This window comes from Electrophorus electricus, chromosome 3 (genome assembly GCF_041902795.1).
Source record: "Electrophorus electricus isolate QZ-2024a chromosome 3, ASM4190279v1, whole genome shotgun sequence".
NCBI classification, from domain to species: Eukaryota; Metazoa; Chordata; class Actinopteri; order Gymnotiformes; family Gymnotidae; genus Electrophorus; species Electrophorus electricus.
This window is the reverse complement of record NC_137499.1, coordinates 24,402,380-24,419,490: the sequence shown is the minus strand read 5'-3', so window position 1 is coordinate 24,419,490 and position 17,111 is coordinate 24,402,380. Positions and strand designations below refer to the sequence as shown.

General features: G+C 41.8%; 1 protein-coding gene across 2 annotated transcripts in view; it reads left to right on the top strand.

Annotated features, from left to right (window-relative positions):
- The first annotated feature begins 7,184 nt into the window (after nucleotides 1–7,184).
- The window catches only part of LOC113575338 (ubiquitin carboxyl-terminal hydrolase 22-like), a 29,021-nt gene continuing 19,094 nt past the window's right edge, over nucleotides 7,185–17,111 (top strand). For both annotated transcript variants that reach the window (XM_081710758.1, XM_027006789.3), the window contains exon 1: nucleotides 7,185–7,654. In XM_081710758.1, the coding sequence (XP_081566884.1) occupies nucleotides 7,535–7,654 (120 nt within the window). In that variant the 5' untranslated portion in view covers nucleotides 7,185–7,534. The remainder of the gene's footprint in view (nucleotides 7,655–17,111) is intronic.

Sequence of the window (17,111 nt, the reverse complement as noted above, 5' to 3'; positions counted from 1 at the left end):
AAATAAAAATAACACTTTTCCTTCTTCTAATTTATAGCAGCAAGTAAGAACAATACATAACAATTACATAACCATTACAAATTAGCAATGACCAGACTTATTTGTGCTCCTGAATTTTCCATCACTGTTACTTGAATTTGACATTTTGAGATTCTTTATTACTGGAAAGTCTCTGAGTGAGCAGACATTATTTGCTGTGCATTTAAAGCAAAGCTGATTGTATTTCCTAATTTCCATGTACTACTATGTACTCCACTGCTTACTATGGGAAGAGGGAAGAGGGGCCAAAGTGCTACCTGCTCAACCATAAAACACTTGTGTGTGTGTGTGAAAGTGAGAGAGAGAGAGAGAGAGAGAGAGAGAGAGAGAGAGAGAGAGAGAGAACAGGATTTTTAAAAAACATACATTATATATTTACACCAAGATATATTTTATTTAACCGTATTGTCATAAGAAACATATTTATTCATTTTATGTCTACTCTAGTCAAGAAATCTCTTTGACATAAAGAGATTAAGGCTTTTCCATAACAACAGTACATTTCTCTCCTTGTCTAAATTTCCATATTTTCATAATCTTACCACTTATGGTGTTTAACATTGATTATCCCACTGTGTTCTCAAAATAACTTTGACACAGATTTACAGAGAACTCTTTTTAAAAAATATTGCTTACTATTATTATCATGAACCCCATAGATGGGCATGCAGTTATAATAACTTAGGCCATTTTCTAAAGGAATTGTAGTGTTAAGATAATCTTAAATTAGTTATTTGACTTTTGAAAAATACTTTTGAAAAATTCTTGCAAACATGCAGAAATTCCTAATAGCACCATATTTCTTAACTGCCCGATACCTGACAGATGTAGGAACTTTGGAAATGTAATTAACGTGCGTGTAGCGCCCTCTAGTGCAAGAATGGGTAACAGCACCCAAGGAATAACAATGTCCCCTCATCCGCCCTCAAATAACTGATTTAACTCATTATCAGCTGAGTAAACACCAAATAACTGAATAGTATAGTGTTGGTACAAGTCTGTGATCCAATTGGACCGCTCTATGCTTGGATTATTTCCCATCTGAGGTATGTCTGGGCTGTTGCAAACACAGGTAGGTTATATTTTCCTTTCCTACAGCCTCTATCTCTCTCCACCTTTCACTTCCAAGAAAGTGAAGAAAAGGATCTGATCTGAATGTGGATTTTAAATACCACTTGTATGTGTTGGGTAGGATATTATTATTTATGCTTATTTAAGAATGTGCATGTGTGGGTGCAAAAGAAAAAAAGGAAAAATATGAAGGCACCCTCTTAAAAATCTTTTTTTTTTTAAGTTTTGTGGTTAATGTAGGTTTTTAAATGTCTTAATGGCACTGAAAGTTATTTTTAACTAACACCATAAATAGTCTCTACATCTTTATAGCTATTCCTGAAAAAACATTCTGAAAAAAAAGTGTTTGTTCCTGTTCTAGACTCAATAATAATCAACAATACAGTCCAGCTGTACTAACCAATAAGAAACTTCTCTACAAGGATGCAGCTGTGTGTAAAATCTGGGTGGTGATTGTAAAATATCTTTGGGTTCTGAGAATGGCATTATATAAGTGTAACTTCATTCATTCATTCATTCATTCAGTAACCTTCCAGCTTTAATTCAGGACTCAGACATACTCTCAATTTTTAAATCTACTTTAAAATTTGTGTATTCACTTAAGCTTTTCGTTAGCTCCCTGTATATAAAGGTGTAGAGCCTGGGTCTCCTGTTCATACAGTTTGTCGGTAATCTAGGGTGTTGTCGCTGTTGTCCAGCTATTTCATGTATTTACTCGGGTTTGTGACGATGATGTGGGTGGAGTGCACAGAGGGTGGTCACCCTCTGGCCTTCCTTTCTAATCATATTGCTACAGACAAATCTGCTGAAGCAGTTGATCCTCAGCATATGTCTAATGTTCATGTGTGGTTCATCTTTACAGATCTAATGACATCTTTCTGTTTTATCTGCAAATTACTGCTGAGATGATGGCAACACTGAATTCTGCACATCGGTGATGAGCAACCTGAGGTAATGCCAGAAAACTAATATAGCTATATCCCTCCACCCATTCCATCGACTCCTATGCATGTAGAAACTGTTTACCCACACTTGACTCTCTGGAGCAGCTGAGACTCTGAACCTGACTTGCTACATGCCCTATACATCATATAATAAATCAATCAAAAATCAAAATTTATTTATATAGCGCATTTTACAACAGATATTGTTACAAAGCAGCTTTACAAATGTCCAAGTCCAAAACCTCAGTGAGCAAGCACAGGGCGACAGTGGCAAGGAGCATGAGGAAGAAACCTTGAGAGGAACCAAGACTTAAAGGGGGGGTCCATCTTCCTCTGGCCGACAATGGTCAACACAATAATAACAATTTTAAGAGAAAAATAAATTAAAAAATGAAGAAATAAGCAATTAATGTCTAATCTAACTTTCTAGAGGTCCTAGTCTTATCCCAATGGTGTGCTTGTGTCCGAGACCCATCCCGCAATAGAATGTCAATTAAGGACAACGGAGAAATAGTTGGCTAGGGTGGAGATATGGCAAGGCTACAGGAGGGGACATCAGGGGGAGATGGGAGTAGCCACGGCAGCTGAGATGAGTGGAGGCTCAGTAACATCATGACATCAGGGGTAGGTGTACCTTGGCAGAAAGAGAGAATAGATTATTAGGCATGTCCAGGTACGAGGGTGTGTAGTTAGGGAACTATAATGTGCAAGGATGGACTCTGACGGATCTAGCTATGACAGCTAATAGGAAAGAGCCAGAAGGAAACACAGGCATGAGGGCACCCTGGAACATCAGCACTCCACCACTCTCAATCAACAAACTTGAGTGACAAAAGAGAGGTGAGGTGACAGCATTACAACATCCCAGTTTAGCATAACTCTCAATGCCTATGGACCCCCCGATCTACACCTTTATCTAAGATGGGAAGTAGTTAATAAAATGCCTGACTGGACAGATTTCAGCCTAGCCTTAAATATTGAGACTGTGTTTGAGTCTTGAACATTTCCAAGAGAGTTATTGCATAGTGTGAGAGCTTTATAGGAAAAGACTCTGCCCCCTGTGGTAGATTTTCTTATTCTGGGTACTAGTACAGAGCCTGCACCTTTTGATCTATACAGATGTGGTGGATCATAATGCACTAAGGTTCTGTGGGGCAAGACCACTCAGTGCTTTATAAGTTATTAGAAGCAGTTTATAATCAATATGACATTTAACTGGGAGCCAATGTAAAGTAGCTAAGATAGGAGTGATGTGTTCAAATTTTCTAGTTCTAGTAAGAACTCTGGCTGCTGCAATTTGAACTATCTGGAGCTTGTTTTGGCACTTATTGGTACAGCCGGATAGTAAGGCATTACAGTAGTCCAATCTTGAAGTAATAAATACATAGACTACTTTGTCTGTATCATGTAAGAAGAGCATGTTGCTAAGGCAGTCCCAGAAATAATAATGCATGGACCGTTTGTAATATGGGCCTCCCAAAATTTCTTCCTTAATCCATTTTATTGACTGACTAATTTAGTACTTATTGTAGGGTATTGTTTATGTTGTTTAACAAACTCTAGCACTTATTGTTTATAGCACTTATCATTGTTTAAGATATACCTTATGTATTTTGCACTTCTAGGTATCAGCATTCATCCCTGTATTCTACAGTATTCTAGTTCATTGGTATGTTTGATTCTAACCTACTGTACTGTACTTGGATATATTCTATGAGTAAATGACAAAGCACTTTTGTAAGTTGCTCTGGATAAGAGTGTCTGCTAAATGTCGTAAATGTAAACGTAAAATGTAAATCTATTTGTTAAGCTGCTTTGTGCCAATGCAAGCTCTCTCTCTCTCTCTCTCTCTCTCTCTCTCTCTCTCTCTCTCTCTCTCTCTCTCTCTCTCTCTCTCTCTCTATATATATATATATATATATATATATATATATATATATATATATATATATATATAAAATAAATTTGATGTGACTTAACTTGCAGCAGAACTAGTTATGGAGGAACTGCATAGCCAGGGCATTATGTGTCTGTACAAATCAACTGTTTGGTTTCTTGTTAAGAAGTGAGAATGTATCAGTGAGTTAAGCAGAAGCACCATCTTGGTAGGCATTGGAAGATCAAGACATTGGGAGATACTCTGGCACTGTTAAACAAACTCAAAAGTAAAATATCATACTTGGTCAAATGTGGACAGTGGTATATGTGTAATTCATTTCTTTGGATTCCTGTTTTGGCATATTTCTATTGACTTTCTCTATGCTGCACTTTTGGGTCTTCTGGCCACAAAATGCATATTGCAAAGTAAGTGTACATCTCACTCCCTCTAGTGGCTAAATAACAGTCATTATTTTCTGAGAGAAGCAGCCTAAATACCTAAGCCTAAATTGATTTTTTAACCATTTCCACATTTTAGAATAATACCAAATACATAAAAAATATGTTACACAAATAAAAGTGAAGATTTTTCGAAGAATCTACTATCTACTTTGAATGTTTTGCACACTTGTGGGTTTTATTTTAACCAGCTTACTTAGGTAACCACCTGGGATGTGGTTTTCTTCAAGAATTTCCCACAGAAAACTTGTTGGTTGCATTTCCTTAATCCTTTGGTCTGACTTATGTTCAACCATATGTACTAAGTTTGGGCTAAGCAACTACAGCGGCCCAGTCATGTGATGTGTCATGCAAAAAACAAACCATTACTCATCATTACACATCAAAAAGCTTGTGCTCTCCGTGGATATGTCTTCTGGTTCGTTGTCTGGTCAAAATCCAATCAAGTTATGTCTGAGTAAGAACACATAGGATGGTGTATCATGGTAAGGCACTGTCATACTGGTAAACAAAGTCATACTATCTAAATGGGCCTTCGGTTCTGAACGAATCACCAACAGTATCACCAGCATGGCAGCTCTGCGCAGCCAGACCACCTCCCCAATTCTGCATAGAGGGAACCACGCATACAGACATCAACATTCTATGTCAACCTGTTCTATAGCTTACCAAATCCCAAATCTGGCACTCGTTGAACCATGTGAGAGCCACTGCCAGTGTTCCTTCATCCTCAGTTTATGATCCATCTTCTTCATTAGGGATGTCTGCAGTGATTTGTTCTATTTGAAATAGTCCATGAAATAAAGAGCACTTAATTCGTTTCACCACAAATGAATGCTGCACTAATATCAGGACTACTAAAACCAAACAAGGACACAGCCCTATGTTCATCATTTATCATTAATCACAGTAATAAGGCACAGTTATGCCCAATCACATCCACTGAGATCAAACTGGCTTTGGCAAAATCCCACAAAATATATCAAAGAAGTAATCAAACTGATTAAATGACACATTTTCACATATATATGACTGCACCATTAACTGGAACAGAACTATAGTTTTACCAGTCAGACAAATTTATTTGTATAGCACTTTTACAACAGCTATTGTCACAAAGCAGCTTTACAGATGTCCGAGTCCAAGCCCCCAGTGAGCAAGCCAAGGATGACAGTGACAAGGAAAAACTCCATAAAGCATGAAAAAGAAACATTGTGAGGAACCAAGACTCAAAGCGGGGGCCCATCCTCCTCTGGTTGACACCCCAACAGGAACAACAGGAACCAGAATGTGGGTCTAAATGGACTGAATGTGGGTCTTACTGGACTGAATGGGGGTCTGACAGACCTCAAGATCCATGGGGCCCAGCTGGTGCTACTCTGGTATTTTTAACAACCTCTCAGATTCCTTCCTTTGGATGTTTCCATCACTTGGAACTGTCACATCTATTACCACTCCTGTTTTCTGCATTTTGTCCAGCTCATATGCCTTGAATATGTTCCTGTATATGACCCCTGCCACTTAGTTGAGTCGCCTAGTGTATCATTTCCCTGCCAGTATCCTGCATCCTGCTAACAGGTGCTGAATTGTCTCAGAGGCTCATTTGCACAGTCTGTATATTGGGTTTTCTCTGGTGTGATACGCCCCTGCTTCAATAGACCTAGTACATAGTTCTTTGTCTTGTGCTGCCATGATTAATGACTCTGTGTTGTCCTTCAGTCCTGCCTTTTCCAGCCATCAGTAGGATTGTTTTATGTCAACCACATCTCTTGGTGGTACATTCCACAGAGGCATGTATTCATGGAGGTTTCATGTATCACCCTGGACAGTAGATCTTACACTTCATAGGGCCTTTCCTTCCTCTGTGGATTGTGAGGCATTTTCTGGTCTTGATGTCAGCAGTTTCTACTTCTTCTCTTGTCCAGCTTATTGTGTCTGCTGGGTATCTGATAACTGGCTTGGCATACGTGTTTATTGCACATTGAGGGCTCCCAGTGTGACATGCACTTCTTCACAACCTTATTTCAGTTAAATATTTGTTGCTCATATTTGTTGTTGAAAATGTTGGTTTGTGTGTATGTATGAGTTTAATTCAGTCCTGTCATTTTAGTTTAATTTAAATACTAGAAGTTTGTCTGCCATTTTCCTCATGTGTCATGTGTTTAGTTATCCTGCCTCCTAGTTCCTAACTAGATTAATCCTTTTTTTTCTGTTATTGCTGTTTCACTCAAATATTATGTTTTTTTTTTGTTTTTTTTTGCATGTTAATTACATTCTCTGTTTTTTTGTTTGTTTTTTTCACAGATGCTACAATATTAAAGTTGAAGGCAAAGTTTTTAAAACCAATCCAGAGACAGTACACACAAGGCAACCAAATACTTTGAGCCTCTAGCGATAAAACAGCTGTGTGATGCAATTTTTGAGAGAATCATCATCATCATCATCATCATCATCATCATCATCATCATAGTCATAATAATAATAATACAAGGCTCATTAGTGTAGTAAAATAATATTAGTTTCACGCAAAATTTATTTATATATTTTAACACTGGATATCTGTGAGCATTTCTGGGGACGTTCATGTGATTGTCCGTGGGGTGAAAAGGCACTCATATGACTGTTTTGATTGGTTCCATTAGACCGGTAAGACAGCCCACTCGCTACGAAAAGGCATTTCCCTTCACCAGTAATATTAGCGCTAAAACTCGTATGGGCGTGGCATCAACGGGAAATAGAACACTCGACAACCAATCGATTGTAAGACTCATCCGTGTCAGCAAATCAGAAACCAACATGGACAGGTCATAGCAAAGCTCATGGTGTAGTCTCGAAATCCGGATTGCTGTTGCCGACCGTAAAAAATCTGTTGAGTGTAAGTGGAAGTGCTGGAACTAGCAAATGTTAAGGCTAACGCAATAGAGAGACTGTCCGAAACTGGAGGACACACTAGATAATCTAATAAAAGTAGTGAAACGAGCAGCACTTTGAGTTAGCGGCTATTCGATTTTCGCTCCGCATTTGTAGCGGTTCCGTTTTAATTCGGAGACCGTTCCGGACAGCTAGCTCGCTAGTTTCTGGCTAGTAATTCTTCTCGGACACGTTTCCTCACTTCAGTCACACAACTGGATGTCGCTTCTGTCATGTGTCCGGCCGGCTGCTCCCATGTGAACGGGTTTAAAGTGGACAACTGGAAACAAAACCTCCGAGTCATATATCAATGCTTTGTGTGGAGCGGGACTGCCGAAACCAGGAGACGTAAGGTAAAAAAAGAAACAAAACAAAACGCCACGGCTAGCTAGCTATGTTACCAAATCTAAAAGTGAAATGCAATAAGGTTGATTGAATATTACCTAGGTTAACTGTGTTGTATGCGATGCCCCGCACACAGTTGGAAGCACACCGGATAGTGTCCATGTAAGAGAGCTACATTAGGATACCTAGCAATGCAAGTTGCGTCTTATTGCAGGCACAGCTCTCTATAGAACCCAGATCGCCTCTGCATCTTGGGAAACAGCGGTGTGTAAAGTGCAGGGGTGTGTGTTAAGAGGGATGCTTGCCTGCTAGCATGGCTGTGCACCAGTTAATACATACAGAATATGGTCCAGCCTATAAGGATATGATCAGTCCAGCCGGCTGCATTGCTTTCATGCTTTGATTTGCTTCACGTTGTGTCCTTTTACACAACTATCGTCAAGTCTCTGACAGAGTTATTAATAGTCCAAGTTTGTCTAGCTCACTGGGTGTGAGAGGTAAACTAGAACAACACCCACTGGGATGTGTTGATGGAGACTTCATTTAGATCACTAGCAAGCATCCTGTAAAAAGATCTTGCAGTCCCTGCTGCTTATGACTGAATGCTTACAATCAAACACCAGTCAAGAGGCTTAACTAACGTAACATCGCATATTTGGAGGGCGAATTTTCTCTTCCGAGGAATGAAGGTTTAGGCTTGGTGACCAGGACAATAACAGTTATGTCACGTCTTTTCATTAGTTTGCGCTCGCTTTTTCTGGGGACGTGGTGCGGAAACGCTTTGCTGGTAAACCGTAGCGAACTGTATCCACAAGGCAGCCCGTCTGTTTAGGGAAACATTAATTCTTTACCCCACCCTTTCTTTCTTTCTTTCTTTCTTTCTTTCTCTCTCTCTCTCGCTCTCGCTCTCGCTCTCTCTCCTCAATATGAATGAGGATAGCAGCTCCACGAGCTTTACTGTGTTCCGCCATCTGTGCGCACGCCACCCCCGCGTGATGACGCAATCCTTGGGTAGCTCGCTCTTACCCCTTACGTTTCCTACCACTTTTTAAAGTCCTAAATGCTGACGTGACAACTGTCTGGCATGGTTTTTGTGCATGCACTGTAATGCGTTTACATTTTTGAGGCGGTCACCGTGTGCCAGGGAGTCGATTTTGCTTCTTATAGGACTGACGGTGATGTAGGACCCACAAAACTTGGTGAGCGGAGTTTGGCACACTGAGTGATAGAATCCAGCAAAGCTTTCACATTGTGGAACACACATATCAACTGATTCCCCACTGACCGTGCAGATGATGTCAAATGCACAAGCCTACTTCCTTATCAACATACTGATAACAAAGGCAGACATCATAAACTGGATTTCCCTCAGTGCTCCTTGGGTAACGGTGCCTTCAGTTTTCTTCTCAAATATAATTGCACTTCTCTACATCAGAAATGCTGAGGATTGCTTGTAAAATGTGATGCTCAACTTAAAGATTCCTAAAGGTCCTGATTCGACTGCTGCAGACCTTTGTTCTTCTAGGCATGCTGTCTGTCCGTCAAGGGCAACCCTCGACCGGACGCACTGTGTCATCAGCTCCTGCGTCACCGCTGTGCAGAGTATCTACAGCCACAAGGCGTCAGGCTGGGGCGTGAGCGCTCCTTACCGCATGTGCTTTAAGACTCCTCCTGCAAACAGGCGGCACACTTTTGGTTTTCACGGCATCCCAGAGCTGCTCGGCTTTGTTTGTGGCCTGTTGCTGTTAAGATGGATGAATAGCTCTTGATTAGGTAAAAAAAAAAAAAAAAAAAAAAAAAAAAAAAAAAAAAAACCAGTTAAGATGATTCTCCGTTTTAAGTGTGACATGTTCTAAAGAGGTAGCGGAGCCATTTACTGCTACTCTTGACTGTAGTCCCAGCTAGTAGTGTCTAGCTAAGCAGTGACATGGTGTAAGGTAACTAACTGATTCTGACTGCAAATAAATTAGGAATTTTCCTTGCTAAGCCCAAGTACTTGCACACACACACACACACTCTCTCTCTCTCTCTCTCTCTCTCTCTCTCTCTCTCTCTCTCTCTCTCTCTCTCTCTCTCTCTCTCTCTCTCTCTCTCTGTGTGTGTGTGTGAGCGAGAAGGCAACAAGGGTATGGTGTCCTGGCAGAGTCCTTGTGTTTTAAAACACTTGTGTCTGTAGGTCACTGTTCTTCAATTGTTTGTTCTTGCGATTGTTGTGTTAACTAGTACACTCATTTCACTACACCAGTACACTCATTTCAGGAATACATGGGGAAAAATCCTAATGCAGCCCCTGGTGGGGTTAAGAGATCTGTGCAATGTCAAGCTGTACCTGTGTGTCAAATGAACGAGAAATATCGGTGAGATTCACAAGGGAGACCATGCACTCGTTCTGCAGTTTGTGTAGGTGCATGTTGAGGTTGAAGTGCTAAACCCAAGGTGTTTTGCAGCTTGTACATTTTACTTTCATTTATTGGTTTTCATTCTTACTTGGTTCGTTCACAAGCACTAATAACATCAGGGATAGTAGTTTTTTTGCATGAGTAGCACATTCTGAAATGAAGTCCCACATCCAAATAGACTTTTTTGACATCTTGTATTAAAAGTGGCAGCCTGTACAAGTCAGAGTTTCTTCATTAAAGCAATAGATTTTATATGGGCCCGTGACTAAGATGTAGGCCTTTGTTTTGAAATGAATGTAGTCTGTTCGCAGATACACTTGCTATGTATTTTCTCCCTTCTCCATCTCCAATATTCCCCCTTCTCCATCTCCAGAGAGTGCAGTATGATTCCTCCCCTATTGATCATTATCAGTTTCTGCTAGTGTGATACAGTGACTGCCAAAAACTACAGTTAATGCAGTGAAGCTAGTGATATGACAACACTTCACACGACATCTAAAGCAAAAAGTAAACACGGGCCTGACTCTGCTTCTTTCGTCTTATTTTGCTCTCGCTTGCCATGACTGCCGGTGACGGTAGACACCAGCTCTAATGACGCCTGTGCTCATCTCCACGTCTGCGTCCCAGGGACGCGAGCTTGGACACCATTTGTTAAGCAGATGTCAGGACACCTGTCGGGGATGACGACCAGCGCTGACGAACACTTTTCTCTAATGCGAAGCGGGGATGAGCATCTTTGGTGCCCCCTCTCCCGATTCTCCTCCCTCACCCCCTCCCCCCATTCAGGTGCACACTTTGGCAGGGACACACATCCCCGAAGAACAGACGTCTCGTCTCCTCGCAATCAGTGTCCAAGCAGATTACCAGCAGATAGCCTTAATTCTCAGGAGGATGGACCCATTGTGACACCAAGCTGGAATCAGCCTTTATGGGGAAGGGGTGTGCATATTTCAAGCTGGACATTTTCTTTTGGCAAATCAAATTACCAGGGAGGGTTGGTGAAGCAGGATTTATGGCTGTCCAGCGGTTTGTTTTTTTTTCGCATTAATGATAAATGCTCTCAATTAGTTTCACTTCACTCTTCAGCACTGCATGGGATTGGCTGCTTTGCATGCATTTCTGTATGAGAATATTGTCTTTATATCAAGCATCACAGGACAATGTTATACATATTGTTGTTATAATTTAGGTCTGCAATGTAGAATAATTAATGAAAGAAGACACTGCTATAAGTGACTAAAAACAGGCCTGTAACGTTTGCTATATCGGCATTTAGACTATAGCTAAACGGTCATACATCCATGCAGTGTGTGGTATCTGGTAAGAGGCCATTTATGGTTTATGAACTTCTGTTTAACCAGAGATTCCTTACACACCCAACCTGAATCATTGTTAAATTACACCGTGCTAAAGACGCTGTAACGAGGAGGGTCTGTGATTAGTCTTAGGTAGTCTGTGCTATTGAAGACTTCTATTGTCATTCCTGTTGCACGTCTGCCCTCTCTCCCTCCGCATGCTGTGCCCTGGTGCCTGTGACGGAGGTTAGCGTAGCACGTGTGTCCTCCACGATGACTGCCTCAGGCAGGGGTGGCAGCCAACACGACCTGCGCTCCTTCCCTCAGCCGTTTAATACGGGGCTCTCGTTGTTGTGCTCGGAGTGAGCGCATCCGGACAGAGCCCTTCCTCTTGGAACGCTAAGCAGCAACACTGGGAAAATAAAGCAGAGACTCGGTGGAGTCTCTGTGTTCTCGGACGAAAACTGTTCAGGTTGAATCCCAACACTCCACTGATTTCTCTCTTTGACTTCTTATTAAGGTCCATAGACTGTCCATTCAATCCATAGCTATATATAGCTCTTGTCATCTTGATTCGTGCCAATGTTTGTGAGGTGCATCATGCCCAAGTTGTGCTTGACCCTAGAGGTCAAAAGCTATGCTAGGTGCCTTTGGATCCACTTCCATTTTGCCCACAGTAGGGAACAGATGTTTGCCTGCACTTCATGTGGCTTGCAGTGACCGTATCATGGCTGCATTGCTTAGCCCAAATCAAATACAGTGTTAATGCAAGCAGTTTAATTTCTTGCTGCAGCTGAACTGGGAACAACAGGGGCTATAGAGTTGTGTCTATAAGCTCTTTTGCCTGTGAGGATGAGCCTATACAAATAGGATTAGATGGAGAACTTTGACTCGGTGCTAATGAGCTAATGAGTGTTACATGGCACAGTAATTAGTCTGCCCAGGCTAATTGCCCAGGTCGACCGGGTTAATTATCTCTGTACTGCCTGTTCTAATTGGAGGTGCGGCACTTTCTCTGCTTTCATTAGCATGAAGACTGGTGATTGGCCCCTTTATTGGCAATAAGGAGTGCATTGGTCCAGTTGGATCTGATTAATGGCCAAGGGGGGGTGGGACCTTTATTTGTTTGTTAAATTTCCTTTATCTTCATTTCCCTTTTATCCTTTATAAAATTGTCACAGGGAAGCCATCCTTGTGACTTCCCCACTTTTATGTGTGCCTACACTGGTGTTTTTTGTATAGATTTCAACATCCTATGATTGAGGAACTAGGTCTCCCAGTTCCGATGGACTGCACAAGGTGGTCAGCGGCCCACTCCACCATCCCCCCTCCCCTTCACCTGCAGATTCAGGAGTGGTTCATTCCTGAATGGTTGGCATGGCAGAGATATAACTGGAAATTTTCAGGGTGCTTTTGGTTCTTCATGTAGCAAGCTCCCTTTTTTTTATGTATTATGGCTTTATTTTACTCAGTGTTTGAGGATCACCAGTTGAACGGTTGAAACAGACTTCACTGTTGTGATGTTTCTGCCGATGCCTAGGAATGTGATCAAAAGGGCAGTAAGTGGCTGTGAGCTCCTGTAGCTGACTTGGTAGAGGTAGGAAGCCAAGGTTGCTGGCAACACCAAGGCCATGGGTTTGATTCCCCGGGAACACACACTGTCATTCTGATAAATAAATAAATGTGTGTGTATGTATGTATGTATGTATGTATGTATGTATGTATGTATATATATATATATATATATATATATATATATATATATATATATATATATATATATATATATATATATATATAATATGGAGATATATATATATAATATGGATATATATATGGATGGGAACGGCCTTAGACGCTGGGAAAGCCATCATGGATTTTACGTGTTGCATTTGTTAGTGGCATAGTGCTTAAAAGGTTGTGGCAAACTGAATATGGAAGGAGGTGAGGCTGGGACGCCAGACCTCACTGTTGAGCTTTCTGGAGTTGTCGTAGGCTTAATTTAACAAAACACTGATGAGGTGAGGTGCCTACCTGATGACCCGTTTTGTGGTTGCTGGAATGAAAAGAATAAGACTCTGAAGCTCTAATGGCGTAGGATATTTTACATCTTGTCCTGTGTATATGTGAGATTGTCTGCATAAAAGCATCTGGAAAACACTTCTACAGAGCTGTACTCTGGAAGCTTCTAAGATGGGTCAGATTGAAGAAAATGTTATCAGAATCTTGAGAAGTGAAATAAATACTCATCATGTGTGTTTTTTTAATATATATTATTTATTTTCTTGCTTTTGTATGACTAAACCAAACTCCTTTGTGATGTGTTGGGGTCAAGATGCACCAGTAAAAATGCCAAGGCTGCCAAAAGGTTTCTAAAGTTCACTGATTTGGAGTCTTCACTTTTGTGGAGGGGCCAATACTTAGTTTATTGGAAACATCTACCTCATGCCTGCACTTGTTCACCAGTTTATTAGTTTATTAGATGCAGCCATCTTGCAGGAGCAGTTGAGGTCCAGCTTTATCAGACACACCAGTGCTGCTGGTGGTTTTACACACGTCAGCATCTCTGCTGAGATGAGACCCAACAGTGGTCCTCTGCTCAGAGGCTGACCGTTAATAAAGAGCTACAGGATGATCCCTTGTAGCTCTGGGAGCACATTGCACATGGTAACAGGTTGGTGATTGGCTCTAATTATACTACTTCTACCCACTAATGTGATTCTACTGCCCCCTGGTGTTTGCAATATATTTACTGGTGTGTATCTCGGCGTAGTCTGACCAAAAAATGCTAATATGGGTAACGGGTATGGAAAGCTAGAGCCCCTAACTTTGAGAATAGATAATTACTAGATACTTTTTTTAAATTGAAATACACTAGCTTTTTGGTTTTGTTTTTTTTTTGGACCAAGCTATGCTAACTCATGCTAGCGCCAAGTGCTCTCCCTGACTGTGTTCCACACCTGCCAGCGTGGTGTCCTGCTGCAGATGCTCTGACCGGCTGGTCCGGCACAGCAGCTCTGGGGGCCGAGCTGTTCAGCTCGACCGCCTCCACTTCTCCTGGCCGAGCCCCAAGCCGCAACGTCAGCCAGCCCCGGCACGGCCTGCCTATCTGGGGTTGAGCACATCTGCCGGTGCCTGCTTCGGACCAGACAAAGGCCACAGGGGCCCCCAAACCTGGCCTGCCGCCTCTCTGTAGTCCATGGCGACGCGAGCTGGCCTTTTGTCTCTCGGCCAGACTTGCATGACACGATCAGGGGGCCTGGCTTGCGAGCACACCCAGCTGCCGCGACTACATGGGCTAGCGAGCACCTGTCGACGGCTAGCGTGGCACGCCTGGGCTTTTTCCATGGAGACTTGGAACAAGGAAATAGCACATCCTGTGCATGGCAAGGATAGACAGGACAGGATTTTGTTTTTGAATTCACATGTTCTTCCTGTGTACGCATGGTGCTAATGTAAACTCGCTTTTCCAGTCCTTGTAAAAGGCTTCTCTGAGTACATATTACGTGCTTTTGATCTGACATTGAAGTATCCATCCAATTTGGGTGAACCCATACTTATGATTTTGAAGATGCACGATAAGTGTGATCAATTTAAGCGGTTTATTCAAGTATTAAATGATTCCTTTTTTTAGAGTAATATTGAGACTAAACATGCTTTATTGTGCAGAGATCTTTTGTCTTTCCCAGCAGTTTGATCTGCAATGACCTGTACTGTGATTGCTTACCTGATATAAGTGGTTGTGTCTGTCATATTGTAGTGATACATTTTTATGGCCCAAGGGGCACAGATCCTAGACGACTATTCCAAAGACACAGTTTACTAAGATCCCAAATAAAGAGCCATATTTTGTTTGGAAAGTCTAATAAATTGCATGTATAATTAGTAGATGTTTTCTGAGTGATTTACACAGATAACATGAGTGAATAATGAATGCATGAAGGCGATATATAAGCTGTGTTATCAAGTTTGCATGCGAGTTTGAACACACAGACCTTTAGTAAATTAGCTCCTGAGACATTTGGTAAATGGTTGAAGGCCTGGAACTGCTCCATATGGCTCATAATCATTCACCCTCTCTCTTTAAAACTCAGCCTTGTATTGGTCTTTTTCCCTTCCCCACAATTGCTCTGAGTCAGGGTGGGTTCCACTCTGATTGATAGTGGTTGATGGGAAGGCGATCTCTCTCAAGCACTGAGGAGACAGAAGGTCTGCCCAGTGAGTCACGCCCTGATGTGGTCCTTAGATTCAGTTTGGGAGGACCAGAGCATTTTACGTTAAGTGGCTTTGCTTCTTTCAGCGTTTTGAACACTAACCAAATGTTGGTAATTCTTTGCAAGGTAATTTTAAAGATTTTTTTTCTAGGCATTGGTTTGTTATACATCAAATTTGTACCTCTTTCTCAACTTAGTTATTTTAAGAGAATTAGCGATCACGTTTTTCACATAAACGTTGCACTGAAATTTCACTGTGTGCAGAAAGCCCTTTATTTTTCAGAAACACTGCTGCTGTTGTCGGGTGGGCAATGAGATCATTAATCTGAGTGGAAACGACGACCTCATTCATCTTCCACTTTCTATGGGTTAAATACTTGATTAAAGTTATTTACTGCTTGATCAATCCCTTCAGGTTGAATCATGTTGTGTTGAAGCACGGGAAGCAATGCAGTGACCCTCCACACTGGATTTGAGGACTGAGGTTTGTTTGGTTGGTTGCTCTGCCATATTGTGAGGAGTGCCTGCTTCTTCCCCTGAGGAGCCCAGCAGCTGTGGTCAGCAGGGGTCACATGACTTCTGAGATGTTCGTATGATCAGCAGTTTTCACTTGACCACTGTGATGTTCGACACAGTTTCAGTTGTTTGTTGACTTTTCTGTTTCTTCAAGAATGAAATGCACCTAGCTGCATTTCATTTCCTATCCCCGATATAACGGGAATTGCTGTGGCTCCTCATGAATCTAGCCAATGTTCCTCAGCCCCTTGGGCCAGCCATGCTTTTTGACTTGTCAGGCTTGGCCTGGTTTCTGTTATAACAATGGCAGCCTTGGGTTTTCTGTCTGCTTGTGGTTGGTTCTTTCCCCTCTCTGCTTTTATTGGCTAAATCCAAAGGTGCCTTTTCCCAGTTGTGCCCTTGCTCTCATAGGTTCATTTGTTCTTGTGTGTGAGAGAGTGTGTGGTGTGTGTGGTGTGTGTGAAGGTGTGTGTGTAGCAGCATGTCTGTTCCAGAGCTCTGCACATCCTGAGGTGGCAGTATGATGTGGCGAGGCCTCTGGAGGCTGCCCGCCACAGCTGAGTGTGATCGGTGATGGCTCAGTTCTCTCTGTGTCTCCATCTCTCTGTATCTCTCCCCTCTATTCTTTCTCCCCTCTTCTCTTTCTTTCCTTTCTTATTTTGGGCTTTCCTGTCAGTGTGGGACTTTCATCCCAACACAATTACAAAACGATTCTTCAGCTCCAAAGCAGAGAGTGGGAGGGGTGCGAGAACCTGTCACGACTCATCAGTGTCCTGAATCTTCTATATACACACACATACACAGACAAGAACACTGTTGTTCATCTGTGCTCGTCTAAGCGTTTCACTTTTATGACCAGTTTGATGCATGGTGGTGATTTGTCTCGCTTGTGAAAAAAGTGGTCTAATGCAACATTCCCATGCTTTTTGACTAGCGCTTCAAATGATCTGACAAATGGGCCGGACAATGAGCATTGCTTTTTTCGCTGACATATGAGTTTATGTTTGTAAATTGTATATATACACACACACACACTCACAC